The sequence below is a fragment of the Sitodiplosis mosellana genome, unplaced genomic scaffold (genome assembly GCF_009176505.1).
Source record: "Sitodiplosis mosellana isolate CC-2019 unplaced genomic scaffold, AAFC_SMos_1.0 Smas_scaffold_11, whole genome shotgun sequence".
NCBI classification, from domain to species: Eukaryota; Metazoa; Arthropoda; class Insecta; order Diptera; family Cecidomyiidae; genus Sitodiplosis; species Sitodiplosis mosellana.
In genome coordinates this window covers 3,864,583-3,892,062 of record NW_022595253.1, presented here as the reverse complement: position 1 = coordinate 3,892,062, position 27,480 = coordinate 3,864,583, and the positions used below count along the sequence as shown (strand labels likewise).

General features: G+C 37.6%; 4 protein-coding genes and 1 long non-coding RNA gene across 6 annotated transcripts in view; 3 read left to right on the top strand and 2 right to left on the bottom strand.

Moving 5' to 3' along the window:
- Nucleotides 1-52: 52 nt before the first annotated feature.
- LOC129567532 (fatty acid synthase) lies at nucleotides 53-13,422 on the bottom strand. Its single transcript, XM_055444572.1, has 9 exons — nucleotides 11,568-13,422; nucleotides 11,375-11,430; nucleotides 6,553-8,577; nucleotides 5,814-6,325; nucleotides 5,596-5,741; nucleotides 3,513-5,465; nucleotides 1,684-3,405; nucleotides 785-1,614; nucleotides 53-705 (listed from the first exon to the last, which is right to left on the bottom strand). The coding sequence occupies exons 3-9, from the start codon at nucleotides 8,536-8,538 to the stop codon at nucleotides 595-597; spliced, it is 7,260 nt and encodes a 2,419-aa protein (XP_055300547.1). The 5' UTR covers nucleotides 8,539-8,577; nucleotides 11,375-11,430; nucleotides 11,568-13,422; the 3' UTR covers nucleotides 53-594.
- On the top strand, nucleotides 8,973-17,039 carry LOC129567539 (uncharacterized). The gene is made up of 3 exons (XR_008687868.1): nucleotides 8,973-9,049; nucleotides 15,599-15,758; nucleotides 16,080-17,039. It is a non-coding gene; the product is annotated as an uncharacterized LOC129567539 (long non-coding RNA).
- Nucleotides 17,040-17,064: 25 nt separating this feature from the next.
- Nucleotides 17,065-18,895, bottom strand: LOC129567537 (reticulon-4-interacting protein 1 homolog, mitochondrial). Its single transcript, XM_055444579.1, has 4 exons — nucleotides 18,389-18,895; nucleotides 18,109-18,317; nucleotides 17,893-18,022; nucleotides 17,065-17,812 (listed from the first exon to the last, which is right to left on the bottom strand). Exons 1-4 carry the CDS (start codon nucleotides 18,690-18,692, stop codon nucleotides 17,232-17,234), a joined length of 1,224 nt encoding a protein of 407 aa, XP_055300554.1. The 5' UTR covers nucleotides 18,693-18,895; the 3' UTR covers nucleotides 17,065-17,231.
- A 90-nt stretch (nucleotides 18,896-18,985) lies between these two features.
- LOC129567538 (39S ribosomal protein L43, mitochondrial) lies at nucleotides 18,986-22,211 on the top strand. Its single transcript, XM_055444580.1, has 2 exons — nucleotides 18,986-19,122; nucleotides 19,184-22,211. Exons 1-2 carry the CDS (start codon nucleotides 18,986-18,988, stop codon nucleotides 19,611-19,613), a joined length of 567 nt encoding a protein of 188 aa, XP_055300555.1. The 3' UTR covers nucleotides 19,614-22,211.
- LOC129567533 (protein son of sevenless) overlaps nucleotides 20,985-27,480 on the top strand; it is a 17,552-nt gene continuing 11,056 nt past the window's right edge. Inside the window, exons 1-7 of one of the 2 annotated variants that reach the window (XM_055444573.1) lie at nucleotides 20,985-22,358; nucleotides 22,431-22,550; nucleotides 22,624-22,764; nucleotides 23,148-23,312; nucleotides 25,012-25,333; nucleotides 25,419-27,058; nucleotides 27,126-27,462. In XM_055444573.1, the coding sequence (XP_055300548.1) occupies nucleotides 22,272-22,358; nucleotides 22,431-22,550; nucleotides 22,624-22,764; nucleotides 23,148-23,312; nucleotides 25,012-25,333; nucleotides 25,419-27,058; nucleotides 27,126-27,462 (2,812 nt within the window). In that variant the 5' untranslated portion in view covers nucleotides 20,985-22,271. The remainder of the gene's footprint in view (nucleotides 22,359-22,430; nucleotides 22,551-22,623; nucleotides 22,765-23,147; nucleotides 23,313-25,011; nucleotides 25,334-25,418; nucleotides 27,059-27,125; nucleotides 27,463-27,480) is intronic. The other variant, XM_055444574.1, reaches the window with a different exon arrangement.

Here is a 27,480-nt window from a genome sequence, read left to right as displayed (position 1 = left end):
ATAAATCAAATTTCTATTCTGAAATTCAAAAGTATTAAATGAAAGAACCATGTTTTATTATTATAAATTCAATGTATACAATTTTTTTTATTTCAAGACCCGATATTCCATGAGTCACATTCAATCAAAAAGATTAAAACGATCGGACAGTTGTTCGTTCCAAACGATGAAATCGGTCGAACACGTGCTGAATAAATGAACCATCAAATTTACATTGAAGTGAAAGCGTTTAGAAAAAAACACATATGTTCATTCATTGGTTTTTTCTTTGTTGTGATTTCATTGGCAAGAAAATATAGTTTAAAGATGAAAATCAATTCATAAATAAATTAAACATCGTATTCAATGGAATGTTTACGTTAATTAATCTTGTGTCATTTTAGTATGGATTCTCTGCAAAAGAAGATTGTCGTGTTGATTTATCGCGGGTAATTGTGTGCCAATTATACGTGGACCTGAATGTATAACTGCCACAGAATTATCCAAAACCAAAATCAGTTGCGACATATATTCTTTGGAAGCAATTGTTTATAATTTATTATAAATTAACTCTAATCGACGTATATACAGATCGGTATTTGTGATGATTTCCATTTATTGAGCAAGTGCTGCTAGTACGGTGGAGATCTTGTCGACGGATTCGCCAGTCAAAATGGTTCTGTGGTCACCTTTCACCGTCACAATATCTACTTTGTTGCTAACAACCTGGAAAATACGCGAGAAAAAAAATCAATTAGTTTATGTTCAATTTCCATGGTGATATGGGCTACAAATGGACACTCACCTCTGACAAACCGTAGTCAGCGGCCAGTTTGACGTAGTTTTCGGTTGGTTTGAAGAGAGTTACATTGCTGGCAAGTTTGCGTTCTGGTTTGTACAAATGGGCTGCCTTAAGTTTCTTATAGAATGTTGATGCGGCCAATTGCACAGTTTCCAATGGGAATTTCGTCTTTTGGCTAATGAGTTCGGCAACACGTTTCAATTTCAAGTCGAGTGATGCAAGAGAGTCAATTTCTTTGGCAATTTTAACGTAATCCAAATTGGCAACGACCAAACCGAAGTAGGCCAAACTGAATGATTCATTTTGTGATTCCGTGGCACCACCTTCTTGACGTTGTTGATGGGCCTCTGTGTACCAGCTGACGTATTTCGGTGAACCATCCAACATGACAAGAGTGGCTTTTTCTCCGGCCTTCTCCAAGAGTGACACCATTTCAAAAGCGACTGATGCACCGAATGAATAACCAATGATCACGTATGGGCCAGTCTTTTGAACGGTTTTGATTTGTTTAATGTAGAATGCAGCCAAGTCACTCAATGAAGTCAATGGAGCGTCTTTTGTGCATTGCAAACCATAAACTGGAACTGGAAGCTTGGCCGCCAATGGTTTCAAAGCAGTAACAAAACCTTCGATAGCATGAACAGCGAACAATGGACGTGCTTTGCTGTCGACTGGAGCTTTACTTTCGAGTTTAACCAAGACCTCAGTTGGCATGAGCTCATCGGTGAACACAACTTGAGTTCCGTCACCGACAGCCGATGATGCTGCTGATTGTGTGCCGTTCGTTTGAGCGCCGGCTGCTGCTGATGGTGCTGCACCACTGTCGCCCGATTCTATAAGAAAGAATTGAATTTCAATATTTTTTAAAATTTATCTTTATAAATTAATTTTCGTTGACTTACCCAAAGCCTTAAGCTTTCCGAACGTTAATTGACGGATTTCTGGTGCGCTCATAACGACATCGTAGCTTCGTTCCAATGTCTGTTTGATTTCGGCACCCATCAATGAGTCCATACCCAAATCAGCAAGTGATGCTTGATCCGGTACATTCTTCAAGTCTTTCAAGCCCAAGATGTTGGCAACACAGCTCACCAAACTGACTCCGCTGCTTTCGGCCTTGCGTTTCTCAGCGACGACCATTGAAGCGAGAACTGAGTGTGGTTGTTGCATGAAGAGATCCATGGTTTGCAAACAGGATACCATACGTTGTGGCAAAGTACCACCAACAACGGTGTCGTTGTCACCCAAACTGTCAATGACCAAACCAGTATCACCAATGGCTCCCCATTGGATGGCTGTACCTGGGAAACCGGATGCTTGACGATTTTCACAGATACGTTCCATGGCTGAGTTGGCCAAACCGTAATTCGTTTGACCGATGTTACCACGACCGCATGACACACTCGAGAAGCAAACAAAGTAGTCCAATAATGGGCACAAATCGCGTGAAGCAACATCCAAATGTTTGGTTCCATCGACTTTTGGTACGTTAACTGTCTTGAAATCGGCTTCCGTTTGATCGTCCAACAAACCGTCACGCAAGACAGCGGCAAGGTTGAAGATACCACCGACTGGTCCCAATTTGTTTGCTTCCTTGAGCAAGTTTTGTGCTCCAATCAATGTGGTCACATCGTTTGTATCGATTGACACTTCAACGCCACGGCCGCTCCAGCGACGGATCATCAACGATTGATATCCGGTCTTGACACCACTACGTGATGTCAACACCAATTTAGTGGCACCGCGGGTCACCATCCAGTTGGCCAATTCCAAACCGAAACCACCGAGACCACCGACGATTATGTACGATTTTTCGTTGTGCATGTACGTTCTTGGGATGGCAGCAAGCAATTTTGGTGCTGGTTTCAATGCTTTTTGTGATTCTTCATCGCGCACCTTAACAACAACTTTACCGATGTGTTTACCGCTGGCCATGAAACGGAAGGCTTGTTCAATTTGTTTGTCGTTGAAAACGGTGGTTGGCAATGGGCGAACAGCTCCGTTCTTGATACCTTCGGCAACCAAACCGACAACAGTTTCGATGGTTTCATCGTCACCTTCCATGACACTGTCCAACAAAATTCCGTGAAATGATGTGTTCTTCAAGAACACCGACATTCCCAATGGCGAATTGTTGTTCAAGTCGAGTTTTCCGATTTCCAAGAAACGACCATTGAGACCCAAGCAACGAATTGAAGCTTGAAGCTTTTCTTCGGCAAGTGAATTCAAAACCAAATCGACACCCTTTCCTTTGGTGGCACGCATGACAAACTGTTCGAATGATGTGTCACGTGAGTTGCTGATGTTAGCGTCAGTCAATTGTGGGAAAGTCTTCTTCAGGAATTCACGTTTGTCTTTGCTGCAAGTTGTGTAAACGGTCAATCCATGATGCAAAGCAACACTGATGGCTGCTTGACCAACACCACCGGCACCGGCGTGAATCAAAATCGATTCGCCCTTCTTCATTTTACCACGAACAACCAAAGCATAGTAGACAGTTGAGTAAACACATGGAACAGTTGATGCTTGTTCCATGGTCCAGTGGCTTGGAATTTCCCAGATCATGTTGCGTTGAGCGACACAAGTTGTAGCAAGTGATTTTGCTTGAACCATAGCCATGATACCTGGAGAAAATGGGGATTTTTGTTGGTTTAATTTCGTCGTTTTCTTGAACAATTTTTCTGCAACATTTTCGCGAAAATAAATAAATATATTGTGTACTGAAACTTACGTTTTCCGGTCGAATCACGTCCCGAGAATTCCAATCCCAAGATACAATCTTGAGTGGCCAAATCTCCTGGCAAAGCATCGGCTGCCAATTTTCCAGAGCTCAACATGACGTCACGGAAGTTTATTGGTGCATAGTACACTGAGCACAATTCGACGCGGTTGTCCTTGGGATCTGGCAATTGGCGAGTCAATGGGCTCTCAATCCATGACAAACTTGACAAATCACCCTTGGTCAATGCGTTCACGTAAGCATGTTCAACTTGCAAATTTGAGACTGCACCTTGTACGTCCAATTTCAAGTGTCTGAATGAACCCCAGCCGCCATTCTTGTACACACTGCTGATCAAATCCTTGTTCAATTGTTCCAAGTATAATTTGCTTGTGAATGAGAATTTCTCGGCCTTTGCGTCTTGAATGAATACCAAACGAGCGAATTTGCCTCCGTTTTCGTTCTTGATACAGTTCATGAAACCGACGGCACCCAACAATTCTTCGCCTTGTCCAACAACATAAACGTAAGTGTTGTCCTTTTCTGCGTTAGCCAAAGCCGATTTCAATTCTTCAACGTATGAGTAGTTCTTTTCGGTGATCAAAACAACGGTTTTGTTTCGAGTGGTGATGTCGATGACTGCGCGAAGTAAAACAAAGTATTTGTTTGCGGCACGTTGAACTGATACTGTGGCCAAGTTGAAGCTGGCAAACAATTTGTTGGCGTCAGCTTCGTCGTATCCAACGACATTTTCTTCGAGCAAAATGAAACCATCTTCCTTGATTGACGCTTTGAGATTATCTAAAACAATGTTTGCGTTGACACGTGGCACAACATCGTAGGCAACCACCAAATGGCAGTTTGATTCGACTGGGCCAGTGCTTGGATCTTTGGCAACGACACGAATACCCGATTCACCGACAGCTTGAACGTATGGTTCGGTTGGTTGGTTTGTGACAATGGCTACATCACTGGCCAGTGTTGGTTCGCTTTCGACAACGAATTGAATCGTTTGTGCAAGAGCACTTTCAACGGTTTTGCTTTCAACAACATCAGCCACTTTGACTTTCAATGCCCCGCTGCTGTTTTCAATGGCCAAATGGGCTGCAACCGAAACGGCATGCAAACGAGCACGTTCTGGATTCTTTGACAAGTCTTGGTTAGCATTTTTGAATGGTACGTAGTTGTATTTTTCCATAATTGGTGGCGATTGAGTGCCTGAACGACGTGGAGCCAATGAAGCCTTCAATCCGCGCAATTCAACACCACCTGATTTGATGACATTGATGTCTTTGTACATGTAAACTGGGACATCGGACTTGTTTTGTTTCAAACTTTCAACGATTTCAAAATGTTTCGATGGATTTAAAACGGCACGTTCGATACGGGTTGGCAAGTACAATTCGCGCAAATCTTTGCCCAAAATACTGAACTGCAACATGGTATCGATGAAACTGACCCAATTGTCTTCCCATTGCAATTTACCAGCGATAGCCTTCGAATCTGATTCGCTAACACCACGGAATTTACCAGCATAATCGTAACCACGAAGACGCAATTCTTTGTACACATCACCAGCCTTCAATGGTAAACCTGATTTGTCTTGTTCAAGTGGATCCAATGGTAATTGTTCTAATTCAACATCTTCTGGAACGTAGATTTTACCCGAAACGGCCAATGAACCACCTTCGCAGATTTCGAAACGTCCGGTGCCATCGAAGAAGTTAACGCCGAATTTGACTGAACCGTCTTTTGGCAAAATGGTGGCACGATGGAAGACAACATCTTCCAAAACGACTGGAGTCTTTTCGAAGGTGCTGTTCTTGGTCTTGGCAAATGTACGCCATGCCAATGTCATGTAACCAGTAGCTGGGAACAGAACACGACCGTCAATTGTGTGACCGGCCAAGTATGCGTCTTCGTCTTTGGTGAGGTTAACATCGACTACAGTTTCACCGGAGGTTGCTGCAAGGGGATAAAATTATTTATTTTTTTAGATTTTTTTGTATTCATCATTATAAGTCTCTTTTGGAAGACAAAATTAGTTAAGTGCGGTTTTTTTTTCTATTTTTTATTTTGTTTTGAGAACACTTACAATCCATTCCAAATTTCGGGACCATGAAACGTTGTGAGTGCTCCCAGCCAACTTTCGAGTTCAACATAGGGGTTCCGCGACCAACTGGATATGAAACTGGTGCGTACAATTTTGAAACTTGTGGTTGAGCACCGGCGGCATACAATCTAAAATAACAAAAGTCGGGTTTTTATTGAATTTGTCTTTTTTTTTCTTCCATTCTTCCTTAAACAACTCACTTTCCGATGTTTTGCAAGAAGAAAACGAGATTGTTTTCGTGGCCACGTTTCAATAAGCTCAAGTTGACGGCCTCACCGCCCAATGATCTCTTCAAAATTGCTTGCAACAAACCAGTTGGTGCGATTTCAATGCAAATAGCGTTCTTTGGAACGTGTTGAATGGCTTCGTGGAAAAGGACTGGTGAAAGCAAATTGTTGACATGGTAAGCGGCTGAGCTCTGTTGAGCGATTGGTGTTGTCCAGCCGGATTCTGGAATGCTTGTACTGAGCCAGCGTGATGTACGGTTTTTTGGGTTTGGAATTATTCGTTCCAATGATTTTCGCAATTTTGGTCCAGCATCGGCGATGTATTTGCTGTGGAAGGCATATCCAGATGATTTGACGGCCTTGGCAAAGGTACCTTCCTTGGTCAATTCTTCAACGAATTTGGTGATTGATTCTGGTGGACCAGAAATTGTAACGCTGTCATTGCTGTTGTGGCATGCAGCGGTTATGTCAGCAGGAGCACGAGCCTATTGTTTCAATGGAAATGTAACCAAAATGAGTATATTCAATCAATAATGATGACACTCAACAACATGAATCGTAAATGGAAGATATTCAGCAAATGATGCTCTAGCGGCATCTATACGGTAGAGTTTGGAAATTTGATTAAATGATTTCGTCAAAACATGTCGTCACTTTGATATTTTCGTGGGAAAAACGACCATTTTTGAATATTTAAAGATTTCCCATTTACCTTAGTATCTTCCCATGATAGACCGATAGCAGCCATCATACCCTTCTTCAAATCAGTATCCAAGATGCTGCGACCTCTCCAATATGCAGCCAAAACAGTTTGTTCTGGTGTGAAGCATCCATCAGCATAGGCACAGCCCAATTCACCAACTGAGTGACCGACAATTCCACTCGGGCCAATGCCCAAGTGGGTCAAAACATCAGTGAGAGCAACTTGAACGGCGGCAATTGAAACGAATGAATTCAAAATGTGATCGAATGTTGATTCATCGCTTTCGGTGAGGATTTTAACCAAATCAACACCTTCTGGGCGCAAAGCATCTGCACAACGGTTGATGCTGTTGCGGAAAATTTCCAAGTGCATTAAATCTTTAGCCATGCTAGCCCATTGTGATCCCATACCAGAGTAAATGTACCAAATTGGACGTTTATCGTCGACCACTTCGTTGACCTCGCGAACAGTTGTGATGTCACCGACAACGGTATAACCACGGTGATAGTGCAATGGGATGTTCTTTGAATGGATTTCGTTGACCAAGCTGAAGAATTCTTCATCAGTTTTGTTTTTCTCGGCTTCTTCCAAAAGCAAATCAACGGCCTCGCTGGTACGACCGGAGAATACAGCCAAACGTGGGATGGTGTCACTTGGGGTGGTTGATTTTGGTTTTGGGTTTGATTTCATGATAACGTGAGCGTTAGCACCACCGAAACCAAATGAATTCAAACCGATGATACCACCGTTCCATGGTGTGTTACGGTCAATAACTTTAACACGGCCGTCAACAATACCGTACAAATCTGGATTTGGTGATTTGTAGTGCAAGTTTCCTGGAATAACACCAGCTTCCATAGCCAATAAGACTTTAGCGATTGAGCAAACACCTGATGCTGGTTCTGAATGGCCCATGTTAGATTTAACTGAACCGATCAACAATGGTGTTTTACGGTCTTTGCAGAAGAAATCGGTGATTGAGTTGACTTCTTGTGGATCACCAACTTTGGTACCAGTACCGTGAGCTTCAACATAGACAACATCGTGTGGATGCAATCCAATTTCTTCATATGTTTCTCGAATCAAACGGTTTTGCATAGCGCCAATTGGGTATGTGATACCTTGGTCTTTGTAACCGTCAGTGTTAGTGCGAACATTCAAAATGGATGCGTAGTTACGACGAGCTTGGCTGGCTTTTTGCAAGAAAATTACAACACAACCATCTGAACGCACATAACCGGCACCACTTTCGTCGAATGCCTTGCATTTTCCATCAGCGCTCAACATGCTCAAACGTTTGAATTGCAATGACATAGTCGGTTTCAAAATGAGACCAGCTCCGGCAACAATAGCCGAATCACAGTGGCCAGCCTTCAAATCGGAGAAAGCTTGTGACAAGGCATACAATGAACTTGAGCAGGCGGTATCACATGCATAACTTGGTCCTTTGAAGTCGAAAGTGAATGAAAGACGATTGGAAAACATAGCACGAGCACATCCAGTCAAACCGTAGCCATTAACACGGTCTGGATCGGCACACCAGTATTGTTCAACTTCCGAGTTTGATACACCGATGTAAACACCTGTGCGACTTCCACGCAATTCTTGTGGATTGAAACCGGCATCAATGATAGCTTCATGTGTTGCTTCGAGCAACATTCTCATTTGTGGATCCATACATTCGGCTTGTTTCTGATGCACACTGAAAAATTGTTGGTCGAACTTTTCCAAATCTTCGTCCTTAATTTTACCGATTCTGGTTGGTAGGTCATATAAACCCTTTGGCCAACGGCGTGGATCATCATTTACCATATCGACGCCATTGAACAAATTGTCCTTGAATTCTTCGATTGTTGAACTTTCCGGCAAACGTCCTGAGAAACCGCTGATAACAACCTCATCAGCCAACTTTTGGTATTGACCGGATCCACCCAGGTCCAGAGGTGCACCGGTGCGGTTGTTTTCAGTTGCTACGTCTTCGAATCTTGCAGGCATTTTCTTGATACGTTTTTGTTACTTTTGACTTAACAATTTCTGAAATGACAAATGGATAAAACAACGTTTGGTTAAATCGAAGTGTCCCAACTATTGTGGATTCAGAAAATTAACAAAGAGAAACCATAGAATATTTTCGTCAGAACAATTCTTCAGAAATTACATTCGCGCCACTAATTACATTCATTCATGGCTGAAGCATGTGCGTTTATTTTATCATTACTACAGCTTCACACAGATCAAACAACTCATTGCTAATTAAATCACATGCATGAGAAAGCGTTATCTATTAAAAGATTTGTTTATGTGTTTTCTTTCAATCACTTCATCAAGCCCAGTGCAGATGTTGCGCGCAAAAAAATTTAACAAGTATTGATAAGATACATGGCGTTTGAAAGGCTTTTTCACATTCGAATCAATCAAATCATTCCATGGTTACATAATAGTACGGAGTTTTTTCCCCTATTCCACCATCTGTGTTCGTGTTCGATTGAAATCAGCTATGGTCATAGTGAGTGGCGTGATATAGATTAGAAATGTAGATGTTTACAACCAAAATAACAATTTAGCCATTGATTATTTTCGTTATTCTCTGTAAGTGTTCGAGTGACAGAGAGAGTGCTTCAGATGAATTATAACGTGGTGCGTGGATTTCAGTTTCTGGGCTGTGATAAAATTAAGTGTGCATCTTCACAAAAAGAGTTGATTTGGAAATATACTTTTATATTCCGAAGAATGTGCGCACATAAAGATTTGTATCGGCAAAACACGGTCGAAAAAAAAAGAAAACATTTGCTATCGCACAATACAAATGACGTTTTTTACTGCTTGCATATGCCATTGCAATAACGAAGCTCTCTATTTATTGTACGTTTTGAATGCTTTTTGATTTGTTTATCCTTAAATAAAAGTTATTATCCATAAAATGTTCATTTGTTCCCATGTGTGGCCAATCGAATTACAGTTGCACAGTTTATATTATGATATTAACATCTCCGATGTTAATATCGGCCTGTTTCGCGCAACAAGAAAAATCGGAAGATTATGAAACAATGCTGTTTATTAATTTTTTTTAAACATTTGTTGATCGCCTGGATTTTTTCTCTTCGATTGGGTGCGCGAAGAAGCGCGATATTAACATCGGAGATATTAATATTATTATACTAACATAGCCTATTTTGTGCAACTGTAAATCGAATGTTATGAATGATTCATGGAAAACGCGCGATATCGATAACGGCACGGCTGAACTCATGTGTGTGTGAGTGTGTGTGTGTGTGTGTGTATGTGTATGTGTATTAAACAATGAATAAATACGTTGCGGTTACGGCCAAGTTCAGGTTGAATGAGAATTAGCTAATAATCGTACGTACGTACGTAAGAAAAATCCCAACAAGCACTCTTAACTGTCATTAGAGTGATAATTATTATTATTTAATTAAGATCAGGTTTCTGAGTACATACACAATCAGGCATCGTTCGCATATAGCACTCTTTTCAATTATTATGTAAAATATGCAAGATAATTCACGAACGAATCTATTGATATGAAATAGGAACAACAAAAAAAGAACATTTAATACAACAATTAACAAGTGTTGCTGTCACAATCAAGTCACACATGCGTGCACGGGATAAGGATTTGCGAAAGTGTAATCAAGACATGCTTTGCCTTTGAATCAACATTGCGTTCACCCTTTCACCTTACCCATTCGGAGAGCGTCCGCGTTATCATTGAACCGCACTTTTTTCACTTATTCTTCGACATTCATTTCGAAATTTTAAAAGATCCAAACATATAGAAATCCAATTTTTTTTCTTTGAAATATTCTTATCTCATCTTTTGGAGAAATTTTTTTATGCGAATACGATTGTAGTTTTAAGAGAAACATTTTTGAAAAGAAGTGCACCATATTCTAACAAGTATCTCTAAATCATATATTGACTTATATTAGCAGTGATTTAAATTTTTCAAAATCAAAATGTGTTGAGAATTGCAACTTGAGATTTATATTTTTGAAATTTTGTTTTCAATTTGCTCAAGCATTTGTTGTGTATTGATTGTTTCTTTGGAGCAAAAAAAATTAAATTCAGAGTGAAATTCTTCGTCAAACTGAAGTCAGTCTTTTCTTCAACTTTTTTTTTTTAAATAAGCGAATGACGATTAATGAAAAAAAACAAATGATGAAAAATTTCATAATACTTTCGTTTTTCTTAACACAAGAATTTTTTTCTAAACTCATTATTCAAACGGCATTCGTTGAATGAAACGACAAAAATGGTCTGATTCTACACACGCGAATTGCGTATTTATCTTCAGAAGAAACAAGGAAACAATTCGTTCTGTACGCTTTTCTAGAAATCGGACAATTATTCACGAATCATATCAGAAGCATGGATTTTAAGTGTAGATAAAATTTGAGTATGATTATAAAAAAAATGTAAAATTACGCTAAAGTAATAGCAACATACTGAGACGCGTGTTCTCACCAGGCAAATCTCAATTTCTCTTCTCTTTTGATCACATTCAATTTAATTTATTATCAAGAGTAATAAGTTTCACTTATGCAAATCTAACCGAACAACATTCCGCCAAAGTGTCAATCTGTGATTACTTTTTGAAAGTGTTGGATAAATGAAATATGAAATTGTTTGATTTAACGATGAACACGCGTGCGTACCTTTTTTCTCATTTCATACGGTATAACAATTATACCTAGTACACATACAACAATGGTGTTTTTCAATTCAAAAATTTAAACTTTCAATGATATTGTCACAAAATGTTCATAAAAAAAGCACTGTCAAATTTGTTTAAATAAATCTTCAAATTTACCTCAAATGGATGAGAAGAATAATTGTAAATTCTGGTAATCCCAAAAATGTGCTGAACTAAAGGGAAAAAATGCGCAGAAAAAAATGAGCACAAAATTCGTTAGAATCGTTTTGTTGAAAGAAAAAATAAAATCGTATGCACTAAAAACGGATGAAACTGTACTAGACTCAAAAATAAAAAAAAAATCACTCACAATTCAAACAGTTGATTTGCTTTTCAGTTAATATTCAAAGTAGAATTTCACAATTCTAATTCGTATTCAAAAGCCAGTGTTTATTTTTTTCTCTGTTTGGTTCATACGATCCAACCGGAGTTTGGTAGCGAACTGAATGGATTGTGCAGGATGCAATACTATTTGACTTTTCCGTGGTGCTCGCAACGAACAACCGAATCGAACGATATCTGCTGATTGCTATTCCGATGAGTGTATGTGCTTGTGTTTGTGTGTATGAGAAGTGCGAATACGATTGACATTGACTAATCTCGTTTCGTAGAGAGCAAAAAATATCGTCCGAGCAAAACGTGTACATATATACGTATACGTGCGTGTTGCGTTGGTTGGTGGTGTGGCTGGTTGTTTGTATTGTGTTTTAAAAAATTGTACACGCGATGCTCTCTCACTCACAATATGTACAAGATTTACAGCTACACCATTGTTCGTTCGGTTTGTCGTTTGTTTTTACTTTCGGTCGTCGTGACTTAGATGCGACAACGTATTAGAATGATTGACCCGTTTGTGTGTGCGGAGAGAACGAGAGCATGAAATTCGCATGGACAAGCGGTTTTTTCGATCGTAATTTCAAGTAATCTCAAACAGTTTGTTACCTAGTGATAATCATGTGTATGCACGCGAAGTGAATACACAAAAAAAATTCGCTTGATTTTTCCGTATTCACTTTACTAGGCTTTCATTTATTTATTTTGTTATTCTTTTTTCTTCACTTTATTGCGATCGCGTTCGATTAACCTTTTCCTGCTTTCTTTTGACTTTATCACCTTTCCTAACTCGTGTATTAGCTGAATGGCATCGATATACTCGTTTGTGTCTTCAATTGGTTTGGTTAAGGACGGGAGAGAAGGAAATAGATGGGCAGAGAGAAGTAGACATTGTAATACACGGCAATCGATTAGTGGTGATTTTAGATTCTTTGCACACTTGTTCAATTATTTATCAGCAACAAAAAATATACGCTATTACTGGTTACTGATTATCACATGGTGCATATGTACCGAATTGTCTCTCTTTCAAATCCGATTCGGTATCACGTTTAGCTCCAAAATCTCACCGTTAATAGCTCACATGAATGGCATGCAAGTGACATTACCGTACCATATGATATTGATATGATAAGGTGAAGCAGAATTTTTCGGCTGATTTGTATCGATTAAATTAGGCAATTTACCACGAGTGTGCCACTTCACGATTATAGCACTGCAATTGATATTTCCTTAAACTTTTTTTGGAAATTAAATAAAAATCGTGTAAAAGTTTGTTTGATAAATATTATGCGTTCGACACCACTGACCAATAAGTTGATTCCACATATAATCAGAATCAGCAATAATACTTGTCAAAAGAATCGGATTTTTCCGGTGCAAAGAGTGAAAATTGATTCATGACATAATAGCAAACATATGGAAATTCAAGGTCGCCTCTGTTACTTGAAGAAAGCAGTCATTTTTTAACACATTTTTATTCTAATTTTCGTTCAACACGAAGTATCCTTTTTCAAAATATTTGAAAAATTTCGTACAATTAATTAAAAAAAACGAAATAAGATTATTTTCACCGAAGAGAGTGTCAGGTGTTGTGTATCAAAACTCCAAATAAAAATCACTGCGACAATCCAAACTGTGTTGTTCTAACGCGCAATGAATTGCGTTCCAATAGTGCTATCCATATTTTCCATATGAGCAAAGCATCGACGATAGCCGCATTTGTTTTATTTATAGTGTTGTCTGCTTTCGTATCCACCATGACGTCGCTCAACTGAGTTCTCTCACTACGCTTTTCTCACGAGATACATTGTTTATTTTATTTTGTTTGAAGTGTTTTTTTAGATGGAAAGCGCATTCTAAAACGTAAAATTTGAATAAGATAATGGATGCCAAAGTATCAATAACTATTTACCTTTTAAGGCACTTTGAAGTTCTGAACCTTGCCCCTTTTAAATTTTTTTCAAAGGATACGAAGTTTTAATTGATCGAAAGTATCAACAAGTTCTTTTAAACTCAAGTAATAAACTTTTTCGTTATACAAAGTAACATTCGTTACAAAAACAGTCATATTAGACAAAAAGTGAATATTCCCTGGAACTTGGATAACATATCTGATTTCACACATTCAATTAAAAAAGTTGCTTGTAAATTATCAGAATTTGTGCATCAAGTGTGCGGTAACATGAAATTGATGTTGTTACCTAGCTGTTATCAGCAATATTGGCGTTAGAATATTACGTTGCTGCCTTTCCTTTGTTCTGTTGTTATTCATCACAAAACGATCTTTTCCTCATTTTATTGTGAACTGCTGCGCAATACTTATGGCAAAAACCAAAAAAAAATTGATTATTACTCATTTCTATTGACTTTGGATACGTTGTTTGACGTATAATAGTTTGTATATTTGCCGGATCAATTATTTCTATTATGCTATTAAAAGTCTTGTTCACGCATAAAATGGACAACGTACGTATCGAACGACGTCAGTTGCCGATAGTCTCCGAGAATACGATTGTTATTCGGTTCCAAAAACAAAACAAAACTAAAACGTTCAATCACAGCTTTGTAACTGTGTATATACGCTATTGTTATTGCTGAAGCGCTTCACTGTTTGTTACTATTTATAGTGCGGTTTTTTACGTAAACCATTTTTGGATTTGCCCATGTGAAATTTGGTGATGTTCGCATGATTTTCGGTCAACCATAATTTTAATGTTTCTTTCCATATCTGTTGTGGAATCATTCAAAATGTTAAATTATACACATTACCTACTCCTATGACATCGTTCTGATGAAGTGTAATTTTTCCAGGTGTTTGGAATTACTTGTTATGAATAGCCTAAATTTGCATTCCGTGCGGTAATTTATTTAAAAGCCATTACCACATTAAATTACCAAAACAATTCAATATTTTTCCTATAAAAAATCACATAATTTCATACAGTACAGCCGATAATGTGATAATAATATTGGCAAATTTATTGCAACGCTATTTGTAATGTTTATATTCTAAGTGCCAATAATTTCAAATCGTGGCGTGCATCAACCCGTTTAACGAAAACTTAATCGTGTAATTGTTGAAATCGCTTTGGGTATTTGATCAATTATTTCATCATTTAGAACGGAATAGCCTCGATTATCACCGTCTCTGTATGATAGATAGTCGGACTCTAGTCTCTAATACGAACGGTATGCTGGGAGAAAAGACATACAAACTAAAACCGCAGCGAAAAACGTCTCTTATCATAATCAGAGAGCATGCACTTGACATGAACACTTTAAGTTCATTTCAATGTTAAAACACCTAATGCCCGAATCGTTGCGAGCACATGCCAATGAATGCGATATCTCCAGTGACTGGAAAACGACTCATACTCGGTTGAACCTACGAAATGTACGAAAAGAAGTGAACACGCAGAAAAAAATTGGATTTTCAAAAACACACAGTCTTTTAATGTGAGATGTGATACAATCATTATATTTCGTCATGAATTATCTTGTCCCTTGGGTACTTTATGAGCCGAAAATTACTTTCAGTTGACCAAATGAAAGTCATCGAAAGGATGTGTATTGCCATTATTATCAACGCTACATCTGTGACAGCTCAAAGTCAGCTCCAATTCAACTCAATTACAACTTGAATGAATCGCCAAACCACTGGAAAAATGTGATTGAAACCTTCTGTAGGAGTTCGTCATTTATGCATCCACAACGTCTCAATATTGATTGCTTTTTAACTTTATTTTTGATAATTTCGCGTAATGCTTCTGTTTGGCGCGTGCTTTGCAAATGATAAACACGCGATTCAATTGTTTGTAATCAGTAACAAAAAGTGTATGAAAATGTATGATTTGTTAGCATGTTTTTTTGCTTGCTCTCAACTCGTGAATCGTATCCTTATCGCAACTTTTGTGTGGAAATTTTCATGTTTATAAATCTAGGCTCAAAACTGTTTTCGATATTGATAGTGGCCAACTCATTGATGTTTTTGTTTTCTCTTCACAGCTGGAAAATCTACCACTATAAACGTCAGCGATCAACATCAACAGAGACACTATAGCACATAGCATTAAACGCACTATTGCTTCACTCTTTGTACACACTTTGACATCACTTATGGTTTGGCGCGCGTCGTACGTTTTTCAAACGTTTATGTTTGATTCAAGTATTTCACCGATTTCACCGAATTTTCGTACTCAATATCAATATCTTCATTTTTACTTGGAAGTTTTTTTTTATTGCAATGATGTTTTAAAATATATTTTGTCGAGAAATATTTTTTTTCCAATTTCCAAAATTAAATGAAATTAAAACACATAGCATGAAACGTATTCATAGTAGAAATGCATATGTATTAGTTTGTACTTATTCATTATAATGTATTTGGATAGGACGCTAGCGCGGCCTGTGGAAAATTATTGTATGGAATATACCGGCAGACAAAACAAAGCATTCACTCATATGTTAATCACCACTCTTATTTCAGATCCAACATCAGATGTAATGTACTACGAATGAAGCTTGCCCCACGTCAGATCGATTGGCCCTACATTCATCGAGCATTTCTTTATTTAAACGTTGCTTACGTCTTTTGAAACGTCATTCGAACCACTGATAAAATACAAAACACCCATTTGCACGTTATGCAAGGTAGTACGTCGAAGATTGTTATTACGTAATAAATACATTGATACTAAATTGGAAATCAACAATCGCACCGAATTTGATACACTTCAAATGTTTTGGTTTCAAAGTGGCTGCGAATTGAACGTTGGTAAAAACTGATTTAGGCCAATTTGAAGTAAGATAATAAAATTTAAAAGGTTAAATCAAGGATATCTTACGCCATTTCATCTTATATGTTTTTAATTGAATATTAACTTGACAAAGTTAATAAGTTCGAACCTCTATAATTTGTTCAATTTATATATCATTTTTCAATAAATTGATTTGAAACTACCTCAAAACTGCAATGAGTTATTTGTTATGCGAACGCTCAAACGGCCATTGTTGATGTAGGGACCAATCCAGTAATCCACAGACATGCAATGGCTACTGGATGACAAATCTACAACACACTCGAATGCGTATATTTGCGCGCACATTAACAGTGGCCGTTTGAGCGTTCGCATAACAAATAACTCATTGCAGTTTACTTTTGAGATAATTTCGCCCAAAAGTAGTTGAAACCGCTATATTCAGTCTAGGTAATATTACTCACTAAAACACAACTACTGGGAAGAGTTCTAGATTGAGTTAAATGTTCACACCTAATCCAATGTATTGAAACTCCATATACATGCTCGGAGTATGTGTTTTTTACAAATACTAATCAATACTTCCATATGTATGACAAAAAACCGGCCTTTCATTTACATTTTAAATGAATATTGATAAAAATTGCAGACGGTTTAAATTAGTAAGTAATAAAAATGTAGCTCCAAATCAGGGCTTCAGAACAAAACCACAAATTTCAAGGAAAAATATTCATTTATTACAAAACTATAAACAGCTAACTTTCATGACATATTCCGAGTCTAAGCCAAAACAAATAATCTTGAATCAAATAAAAAATTCAGCACTTAAAACTATTTCAATTTGTGTTTTATTTTCCTATGAATGTTTCAATAGTGGGCTCTTATTTAATTTTAAGTATGACTTTTCCGCGCAAATGACCATCAGCCACTCGTTGATAAGCGTCGCTTGTGGCATCAAAATCGAATATGCTATCAACGACCGGTGTGATTTTGTTTCGTTCGACTTGCTTTGTGAGATATTCGATTCCTTGTGGCGCGGGCACAAAGTAGGCCCATTTCGAGAGTCCTCTGTACTTTGACATAGATTGAATGTTGCTTTCTAGTAGATTGACAATATTTTTGAAGAATCCAATGCCAATACCATTCGAGTCGATGTTTCGTAGCAGTGGCGATGAGAATGTTATATATTGATCGAATTTCCATGGTACTTTTGTGGCATATTCCAAGCCGAGGCCGGCACAATCGAGGACTACATCGAACGAAAGGTCACGAAATTTTTCAATGACATCGTCTGATGTGTAGTCGATAACGTGGTCAGCGCCCAGATTCTTCACCATTTGAATACAATCTGTGCTACATGTGGCAGTGATTTTAACATTTTCCGCTTTGGCAATTTGTGTGGCAATCGATCCAACTCCACCGGATGCTCCCAGAATGCACAACCGTTTGCCTTGACCACCACCTGTTGTTGAATCGAAGAACAAAGTTGCGTTAAATTGACTTAATCTTGGGAAAGGTCATGGCAATACTTTCAACACATACCTTGTGAAGTTACGGCTCCCAGAACACCGCCGATGTGACCAGAAATGAACAAGCCCGACCAAGCCGTTAAACCAGCATATAACACTCCAGCCGCTTCAATATCGTCTATCGTTTCAGGTTTGTGCGATATCTATAGATATAAACGCGTTTGTAAACAAAACAGAAAAACAATTAGCACCTTCAAATGGCGGATTCAATGCGAATAGATGTTCTTACACAACTTTCATCGACAACAACATATTCCGCATGACAACCGGAACGATGTGGTGGCACAACGCCCCAAACTTTATCTCCGATTTGGATATCTTCACGAACCGACATTCCCTTCCTCGTGACAACACCGCAAAAATCCCTGCCTAGTGTCAATGGGAACTCAATATTTGTGTTACAACGTAATACGTTCAATAGGGTCGATCCATAGCCACCTGCCGAATGAACAAAAACAAAAATGAATGCTGTTCTAAAGGATTTGTTTTTTTTTGCGAAGCAAACTAACCCATAATTGCAACATCAATCGGATTCACCGATGCGGTGTGAACTTCAACACAAACTTCGTTAGGTGAGGTAATAGTCGGGATTTTTATATTGTTGCTCAATTGCAGAATCTCAACGCCGCCATACTCATGAATTTGCCATCCGCGCATTTTGCCACTTTGATCATCTGAACCCTCTTGTGATGAGTGCAATGAACCTGTGGAGTTTGGTGTTTTTGTCGATGATAAACGCATCAGAATCAGACGTTCAATCAATCGATGCTGTTGCAACAATTTCACCGTCGAACAATACGATCTGAACGACATTTTGCTAGCGATACAATTTCTAATTCAATTGAATTCAAATACAACAAACAAACAAAGAACCACTTTCGCTTGGATGAAAATTATATAAAAAATCGTAAATATCTCGTTTCACTTGTCATATCAAGACAGATGTTCACAAGTAAAAATAAATATTTATGTGTGAACTTGTCGCGAACATTCACTTTGACAGCTCCACCATGAGTGTCATTTGATGTGAGTCAAACATAACCTATACGAGAACGAGTCTAGAGTTGTGTGTGAAATTTATTGAAAAAAAAAATTGAGGAAGAAGGATGTCGAATTCGCATTTATTTTTAAAATCGGGTTTTCCACGGGTGAATCTTCAAAATGGTTTGGGCCGGTATGTTTGCCAATTGCAACGAATCACATTCAAATACTGCAAAACAAGCGGCTGCAGCAAAGGAATGAGGTAACAATGTTATTGAGAATATTGTATGGACGTTTTAACTAAAATGCTTGTATTTTCACAGAGATTTCTTAGAAAATCAACTGTTGGATTTTTCCACCAAAAATCCGGGTGTGGTTGTATATGTAAAGCCCCGTCGTCATCGTCAACCAGTCATTGTAGGCGAATATTTGAATGGGGATCGCCACTGGTTGTGTGTCCGTAGTTTTACCGAAGAGCAACTCACGAAATGGATTGATTTGATGCGTAAACAAAATGCAAATACAAGTGTAGTTCGAATGCGAAAACAGTGGCACACTGATTGGCCATCGATTCAAGGTGCCTGGACACCGTTCACACATCAACATCCTGAATTGACAACAACAACGTTCCCCAATCCAAAGTACTCCAAACCAATCGACATCGAACAAACGGCCACCGAAAAACTATTGGAATTGTTCCAAAAACAAAAACTAGAAGACGAACCAGGGACCGAAAAAATCGCCCAACAATAATTAGATTTTACTTTAAATTGTTAGAAATGATTGTTTAGCTGGAGAATACATAGAAAATCAAATGGAAAGCTCATATGCATTCATTCATTTTTGTTCTATTCCAAAAAAAATTATAATCTGTATTGCAGTACAAAAACAATGTGAGGTTATGTTTTCGAATGGATCAATAAACCAGCCACTGAACCGAAATTGTATGTCCGTATGAGTGCGAACTGTCATCTCTCCTTTCAAACTCCTGCGACGCTTTAGTACCACATCGTACGTTCAATTTTTATAACAAACTTTTGATAACAAACACTAATTCTTGTTCTAATTGCACAATTTTACATTCCGATGCAATCAAATGGATTTATTTCGAAACATTGACAAATGACAAGAGTAAAAACCATTATCAGTTTGTGTATATATTTTTTTGGTCGCCGTGTAAATTTCAACGATATTCAAATCGAAATTGAATGGATTCAATAAGAATGGTTTAACAATAACAACATCTATGGCTATGATATAATTAGCTCGAGTTAACGAGCACTTGAAAAAGTGTATCAATAATTGTTTTAGTGAGTCATCGCAAATCCCATCACATAATTATTTTGATTTGGTTATTTTGACACACATATATATGTATATATTCATAAATATCAAGTTTAATGACGAAAATAGAAATTAGCCGTTTCCATTGAAACCGAATCTTTATCACATGAAACGAGATAGGTGGCCTGTGAGCGTGTGTGTGTGTTCGTGCCAAAGACAAAGACAGAACGGGATAGACAGAGAGAGAGCTGCGCGTTTCAAATGTGTGTACTAAAATGAACTGAGAGACACCAAATGAAACATGTCATACACCGACGCACGCATACAATGAGGATAAAATGAGCAGACCGATTGATTCAATCTGTGTGTGTACTAAACAGACATCGAGTACTACAGTTTACGTGATGAATGTAGTAATACGCAGAAACATCAAATGAAAACAACAAAAAAAGTTCCCCCAAAAAAAGACGAAAGAATTACAATAAGGTTCTAACTGGTGAACGTAAAATTCACAGGAGAAAAAAAAAGTGCCAGTGATGCTGTCAGTGGGCAAAAAAGTTTCGGATTTTTATTTGATTTAATCGGCCAATTGAATGCTGTGAACGTAGTTCGAGTTTTGTGCAATAGCAAATGGGATCCTGTGCCTGAGTGTCATCCGAAAAAAAGAAGTGAAAAAAATGCGAACATAAATGCAACGAATATTTCCACAAGTGAATTAAAAAAAACTCAAACATTGTGAAATGCAATAGTTTCGATGTAGAAAGCAAATGATAAAAAAATTCACAATCATCATCAACAGCAGCAACAACAACAATAAGAAACAACAACAAATTCCCAAAGATACCCAAATACAGAAAATAAGAAAAAGAAGAAGAAGAGGAACAAATAATAAAGACAAAAGTTTATTGCGTGAAATAAAGAGAAAGAGTGAGAGATATATTTGTGTGAGAGAGAGAGAGAGAGAGAGAGAGAGAGAGAGAAAAGAAAGAGAGAAAGAGAAAGAACAATAAGAAATGAGGGAATGAGAAAGTCCTGTCACCGTAAACGAATATGTGAAATATGGAGAAAATATTCGCATTTGTTGTGATTAAAATCAATTCGTGAAATAAAACATGTTTATCGTGTGAAGTTTATATTTCTTGTGACTGCTTATCATCTCTATCGCGATTGGAATTTTCGCTTAAAAGAAAAGGAAGAGGGCGAAAAAGCAGCAGTACAAGTATCAACAGCAAAGGCAACAGCAAGCATCGAAATTTTCTATGTGTGCTCGTATTTGTATATGTTATTGTTATTGCTGTCGTTGTCGTCGAGCTGTGTGTTGCTCACGTTCAGTTTTACCATGTTTGAATCAATATATTAGAGATTTGTGTATATAATCGCTAAGTATGCGAATTACATGTTTTCAAGCGTCACTTTTTTATTGTTTGTTGCTGTCTTCTCTCAAACGGCCGCCACTGCGCGTTTTAGTTTCATTTGAGTAAATTGTTGTCTTTCTTGACGTCTGTATTAGTTTGTTGTTTAATTTATACAAATTTTGATTTTATATCTAATGTAAAAGTGTTGCTAAAAAAAATTCGTCATTTGTGTTTTTGTGATGAGCAATCTGAAATATTGGAAAACATTCGTCAACTCTTTGATTGCTCATCGTGTATAATATTTGATACGTAGAAGAAATTGAATGATTCTCATTCAGTTTGTGTGGCTTTTTTTATGCAAACGAAAAAATAATTGTGTGCAATAATTCAACATCATTTAAAAAAGGAAGCAAAAGTGAAAAGTGACTAAAGTGATTTTACTGTAAACTGGCTTCCACAAAGGATTTAACATCACACAGGAATTGAAAATGATAAATTCGACGAAAATACTCGCTGCATCGAAATAAATTTGCAACGCGTGCATGTGTGATAACATTGATTCTCTCACTTGGCTTGCCATGTGAACCGACGAAAAACAAAACGTTTCGATACACTTTTCAAACGAATCTTTTTGATTGGAATAAGAAGAAAAAAGAGTTCAACGTGCAAATTGTCACACCACACAACACATAACACACACACAATCCAAAAACCAAAACGCACAAATTATATGATGCTTTTAGTTCATTATTCGATGAACATTTGATTGATTATGACCGAAGCCAACGATTATGATTTTGAAAAAGTCGACGATTCGCTAAAATGTTTGAAGGGGGTTTTGGTTGATTCATTGCGAACGGTAAATATTGTAACAGATGGTGTTTTTTGCGCATGGATGAGATTTAATTGATTGTCTGAATTCTGAACACAGGTCCTACATCAAGTGCATCCCAATCTATCAGCCGAGGATGACGCACTATCCCGCGTCGAATGCCTTTGCATTCGACTGCTGGGTATGCTTTGTGCCAAACCACCACCGCACACGATACAGGTAAACATAAATACCGTCGAATGGAATATTTTATGAATGGATTAACATTGGCATTTTTTTTGTCTGAATAAAGGATATCGAGGATCGTGTCGCCCGAACGTTACCCACACCAATCGATAAATGGGCGCTCACCGAAGCTCGCGATACCATCGATAAATCGAAGAAGAAAAAATTAGTATTGCCATTTAATCAAATTCAAAATCTACTTCAAAAGGTAAACTATTGATTAGTCCATCGAATTTTAATTTTTTTTATTCATCATTTCGTTGTTTATAAGTGTTTTGCTAAATTTAAAATTTTATAATCATTAAAGTCGATATTTTTGTCAAGTCTCAAGAGTGCCGGAAACAAACAGTTGAAGATTTTTTTCTGATATTTACATGTTTTGTTGACTTATCAATGGAACGTGTCAATTGAAGACGGATATAATCCTTTTTTGTTTCTGAGAAATTGTTCAAGATTTAGTGAAACACAAAGTGTCTTTTTCAAGAGAGTTAACTTTTCCGGCGATTGACTGCTCTCAATAAGTGACTAATTTCATTGAAGATTTTTTTGCATTTATCAAACTAATTAACAAATTTTATCTTTCATTTTCAGGAGGTTCTTCAATACAAATTAGATAGCTCGGTTTCGCTCTTTTTGGTGGCTGTATTGGAGTACATTGCAGCGGACATTCTGAATTTGGCTGGCAAATTTGTGATTAACATTCGACATCAGACCATATCTCAAGAGGATATTCGGATTGCATTGATCGCCGACCGGGTAGGTGTTTAAATAATTGGCCATGCCAAAAGACTCGTATAATTATAACAATGTATTCAATCCAACAAGCCTGTCTGCATACCGAAAATTACATGTTAAAAACAGCATCTCAATAAGATGTTTGAAGAGACAAAAATTATTTATTTTCATTCTGCTACAAAGTTTCGATGAATAAAAGATCACACCTTAGCGTTAGCTACCTAGCTTTCAATTCAGGGAATTTTTCACGCAAACCAGTTTAATAGCGCAAAATACTTTGAGTGTGTTTTAATTTTGTTTTGCAGTTTCATTTGCGTTTAAATATCAGCCGCATTCATAGAATCATATGTTTTTTCCATTCGTTTCCCATTTCGTTCAGCATATTAAGCTTAATTTTCTTTAATGCAATCACATTCAATCGACATTATTGCAAATTTTAATTTTTTATGTTTTTTCATGCTCTCTCTTTCTCAAATTCACACATACAAACACCAAAAAAAAACCAACTGAAAAATTGACTAAAAATAACAAACACACACACACAAAGATTAAAAATAGCAAATCAAATTATCCACACGAAATAAAGGAAGTGGTATGTAGTTTAATAAACAATGTTGTTTCTTCCTTTTCATCTGGCAAATTCAATTTGTTTTTTTTTTTGTTCGTTGAACGCAACTAAGCTCTTTTTATTTGATATACGTGTTTTTTACTCTATTATGTGGAAATTTGAAATTAGATTCACTTTCGTATAAAAAGAACAACAACAATCTGTGAAATACGATCCGATTAAAAAAAAAGTTTTTTCTTTCTCGAAAATTGTATAAAAAAATTAACCTTTTAGCATTTGGTCAAAGTTTTTATTGTTTCAATTTTTAATGTGACAAAAACAACAACCGCAGTAAATAGTGACACAATTTATTAGAATTTGTTTATCAAATTTACATGCATGCTCTCCTTTCATATTTCGTCCAACATTTCTCGTATTTGCACTGCAACAGTGAAAATAAAATGATACAACGGGAATCATTTGACGAGAGTGCACAGCAAACACAAAGATGATACAAACAAATAACCATAAGTGCATTCTTGCATCTAATCAACAGATATTTCTTTTCCAATCATTTGAAAAGTATCAAAATCGATTTTTTTATCATCTTGTATTTTCCCCCATTGTGCATGTTTTCAATTTCATCACCCGAACAAATTGTTGCCTTTATGTTATTGGTAAAAAAATATTAGCATCGAACACGGTTTACAACGCTGCATCTTAGTTGATTTTCAACATCCGCATTGTGTATTACGATAGACTGTATGTTGCAATCTGCAACATGCATAGTGCGAGTTGCACGCGGCCATTTCCTGTAGGATATCAAACTGATCCCCAAAATGAGATATTCACTACTTTTTTTCTCTGTAAATTTTCTGCACAAACAAATATTCTGTTTCCATTTTTTTTTCTTATCGTAGTTATTAGTCCAACCATTTTGTTTATTTATCGATTCTGAGTTTTGTGATTTTAAATTGATTGATCAAACCAAATCAAACCAAAAATAAATATCCCTAAATTCATTGGATATATATGTGATTTGAATCATTTCCAAACAAACATCTAAATGTTATTAAATGGTTGCTTTCAAATGCAGTTTCCTTAGCAATTTCTTTTTGCGTGTATTTTGTGAATGCATAACATTTGACTCATTGGGTTTGAATTTCGTCTTAGGTGTTGATGGATATGTTTTGTGAGAAGAAAAACATTCCAACGATTCCATTACCAACCACACCACGATCCAGTCTTACATATGAGGATGTTGTCAAAGAGCTTATTCACGATGTTAAGCAGCATCAACGTGATTTGCACATGATCATTTGGGTGTTTCGCGAAGAGTTAGCCAAATGTGTCCGAGATCCTAGGGAATTAGACGCAATTTTTCCACATATTTTTGACATATACGATGTCACAGTCACACTATTGGGCGCATTGGAGGATGTTATTGAGATGTCACAAGAACAGTCACCGCCCTGTGTTGGTAGTTGTTTTGAAGGTACAAAAACATCCACAAACAAAATTTTGCATTCAAACATTTTTCAACTCATTTTCTCTCACCCATTCTCTTTTCCCATCGACAGAGCTTGCCGAAGCGGCGGAGTTTGATATTTATGAAAAATACGCGGAGGACATAACATCCGCTGAATGCAAAGATGCTCTACAAAATTTAGTAACTCAACAAGATGCAAGTAAATTGTCATCGGCCGGCCATGGATTCAAAGAGGCAGTCAAATATTACCTACCCAAATTGCTATTGGCTCCGATTTGGCATGCGTTCAGCTATTTTGAATATGTGCGGTCGCTGATGGATTTGAGTCCCAGTCAAGAGGATCGCGAAGTGTTTGAACAAGTCCAAGGTCTACTTAGTCCACTCGAAACACGACTGAAAGAACACGTGGCCAAAATTCCAAAAGACTCCTCATTGCCATACACTCATCTGAATGGACGAGCTCGACGTCAACTTTCTGTTGAGAAAACGAGGGAGCTCTTGAGTAGCGTCGAGCACTTTGGAGACAAAGATGCCATTGGTCAGAGTTACAATGAATACATTCGAGAAGATACGCTGCAAAAACTCAGTTCAGGCAAACGAATAACTGAACGCAAAGTATACTTATTTGATGGTGTACTGATTTTATGCAAACAAATTCGCGGCAGATCGGTCAATCCAAACTCGAACGCATACGACTACCGACAGAAAGAACGATTCGTAATGCGACGCGTTGAGATTATCGATCGAAGTGACAACGATGATTTGAAATACACATTCGAAGTATCGCCGCAACAAAATCAATCGATTGTGTTGATAGCGAAATCTTTGGAGCACAAGAACGGATGGATGGCTGATTTAGTGATGGTGAATACAAAATCGATGCTTGATCGAATTCTGGACAGTATCCTGTTGGATATTGAGAAGAAACACCCGCTGAAACTACCTAATCCAGAAGTTTATAAATTCGCAGTTCCTGACAGCTCCGATAACATTGTTCTGGAGGACAAAGAAACCGCAGCTGTGCCACTGATCAAAGGAGCCACCCTCTGCAAATTGATCGAACGTTTAACGTATCACATTTATGCGGATCCAGCATTTGTTCGGATATTTTTGACAACGTATCGTTCATTTTGTACACCACAAAATCTGTTGCAGCTCCTAATTGAACGATACGATATACCCGAGCCAAACGTAGTTTACGAACAAGCGAATGCAGACAAAGATCTCGAGACTGATAAAATACACAAAAGCTCACAACGGGAAGACTGGAAACGATATAAAAAGGAGTACGTGCAACCGGTACAAATTCGTGTATTGAATGTACTTCGACACTGGGTCGATCATCATTTTTACGATTTCGAACGAGATCCGCAACTGTTAGAGCAACTTTTGATATTCCTAGAAACGGTCAACGGCAAGTCAATGCGAAAATGGGTCGAATCTGTTCTGAAAATCGTACAACGGAAACAGGAACAAGAAGAGAATCACAAACAAATCACCTTTGCTTATGGCAATAGTCCGCCAGCAATTGAACATCACCTACAAGTTCCCGAATCAGAAATAAACCTGCTGACACTGCATCCGCTGGAGCTGGCGCGTCAGTTGACTATACTGGAATTTGAGCTCTACAAAACGGTGAAACCTTCCGAGCTCGTCGGTTCGGTTTGGACAAAACGTGATAAGGAAATAACTAGTCCCAATCTTCTACGGATGATAAAACATACCACAAATGTAAGCGCAATCATTCCGTACCTTATCGTATTGTCGAAAACTAATTTTTGGAATTTTTTCTTTACAGTTTACCAATTGGATCGCAAAGTCAATACTCGACGCAGAGAATTTTGAGGAGCGTGTCGCGATGCTGAATAGAGCCATCGAAGTGATGATGGTTTTATCAGAGCTCAACAATTTCAATGGCGTATTGTCGGTGATGGCAGCCATTGACAGTGCGGCCATTTATCGGTTGAAATTCACATTCCAACGGTTGTCAGAGCGATATCGAAACTTTCTAGAGGAGTGTCGTGAATTGAGCAAAGACCATCTGCGTCGTTACCAAGAGAAACTGCGGTCTATCAATCCACCATGTGTCCCATTTTTCGGCATGTATTTAACGAATATTCTGCATATCGAGGAAGGTAATCGAGATGAGTTGC

Bases quoted from the DNA above. Each gene is read 5' to 3' on its own strand.
- LOC129567537 (XM_055444579.1), bottom strand. From the start codon at position 18,692: ATGTCGTTCAGATCGTATTGTTCGACGGTGAAATTGTTGCAACAGCAT. The intron at 18,318-18,388 runs GTTAGTTTGCTT...TTCATTCGGCAG, and splicing joins GATTGATGTTGCAATTATGG to GTGGCTATGGATCGACCCTA. The intron at 18,023-18,108 runs GTAAGAACATCT...TTATATCTATAG, and splicing joins TTGTTGTCGATGAAAGTTGT to ATATCGCACAAACCTGAAAC.
- LOC129567538 (XM_055444580.1), top strand. From the start codon at position 18,986: ATGTCGAATTCGCATTTATTTTTAAAATCGGGTTTTCCACGGGTGAAT. The intron at 19,123-19,183 runs GTAACAATGTTA...GTATTTTCACAG, and splicing joins GGCTGCAGCAAAGGAATGAG to AGATTTCTTAGAAAATCAAC.
- LOC129567532 (XM_055444572.1), bottom strand. From the start codon at position 8,538: ATGCCTGCAAGATTCGAAGACGTAGCAACTGAAAACAACCGCACCGGT. The intron at 6,326-6,552 runs GTAAATGGGAAA...TTGAAACAATAG, and splicing joins TATCATGGGAAGATACTAAG to GCTCGTGCTCCTGCTGACAT. The intron at 1,615-1,683 runs GTAAGTCAACGA...TCTTTCTTATAG, and splicing joins CGGAAAGCTTAAGGCTTTGG to AATCGGGCGACAGTGGTGCA.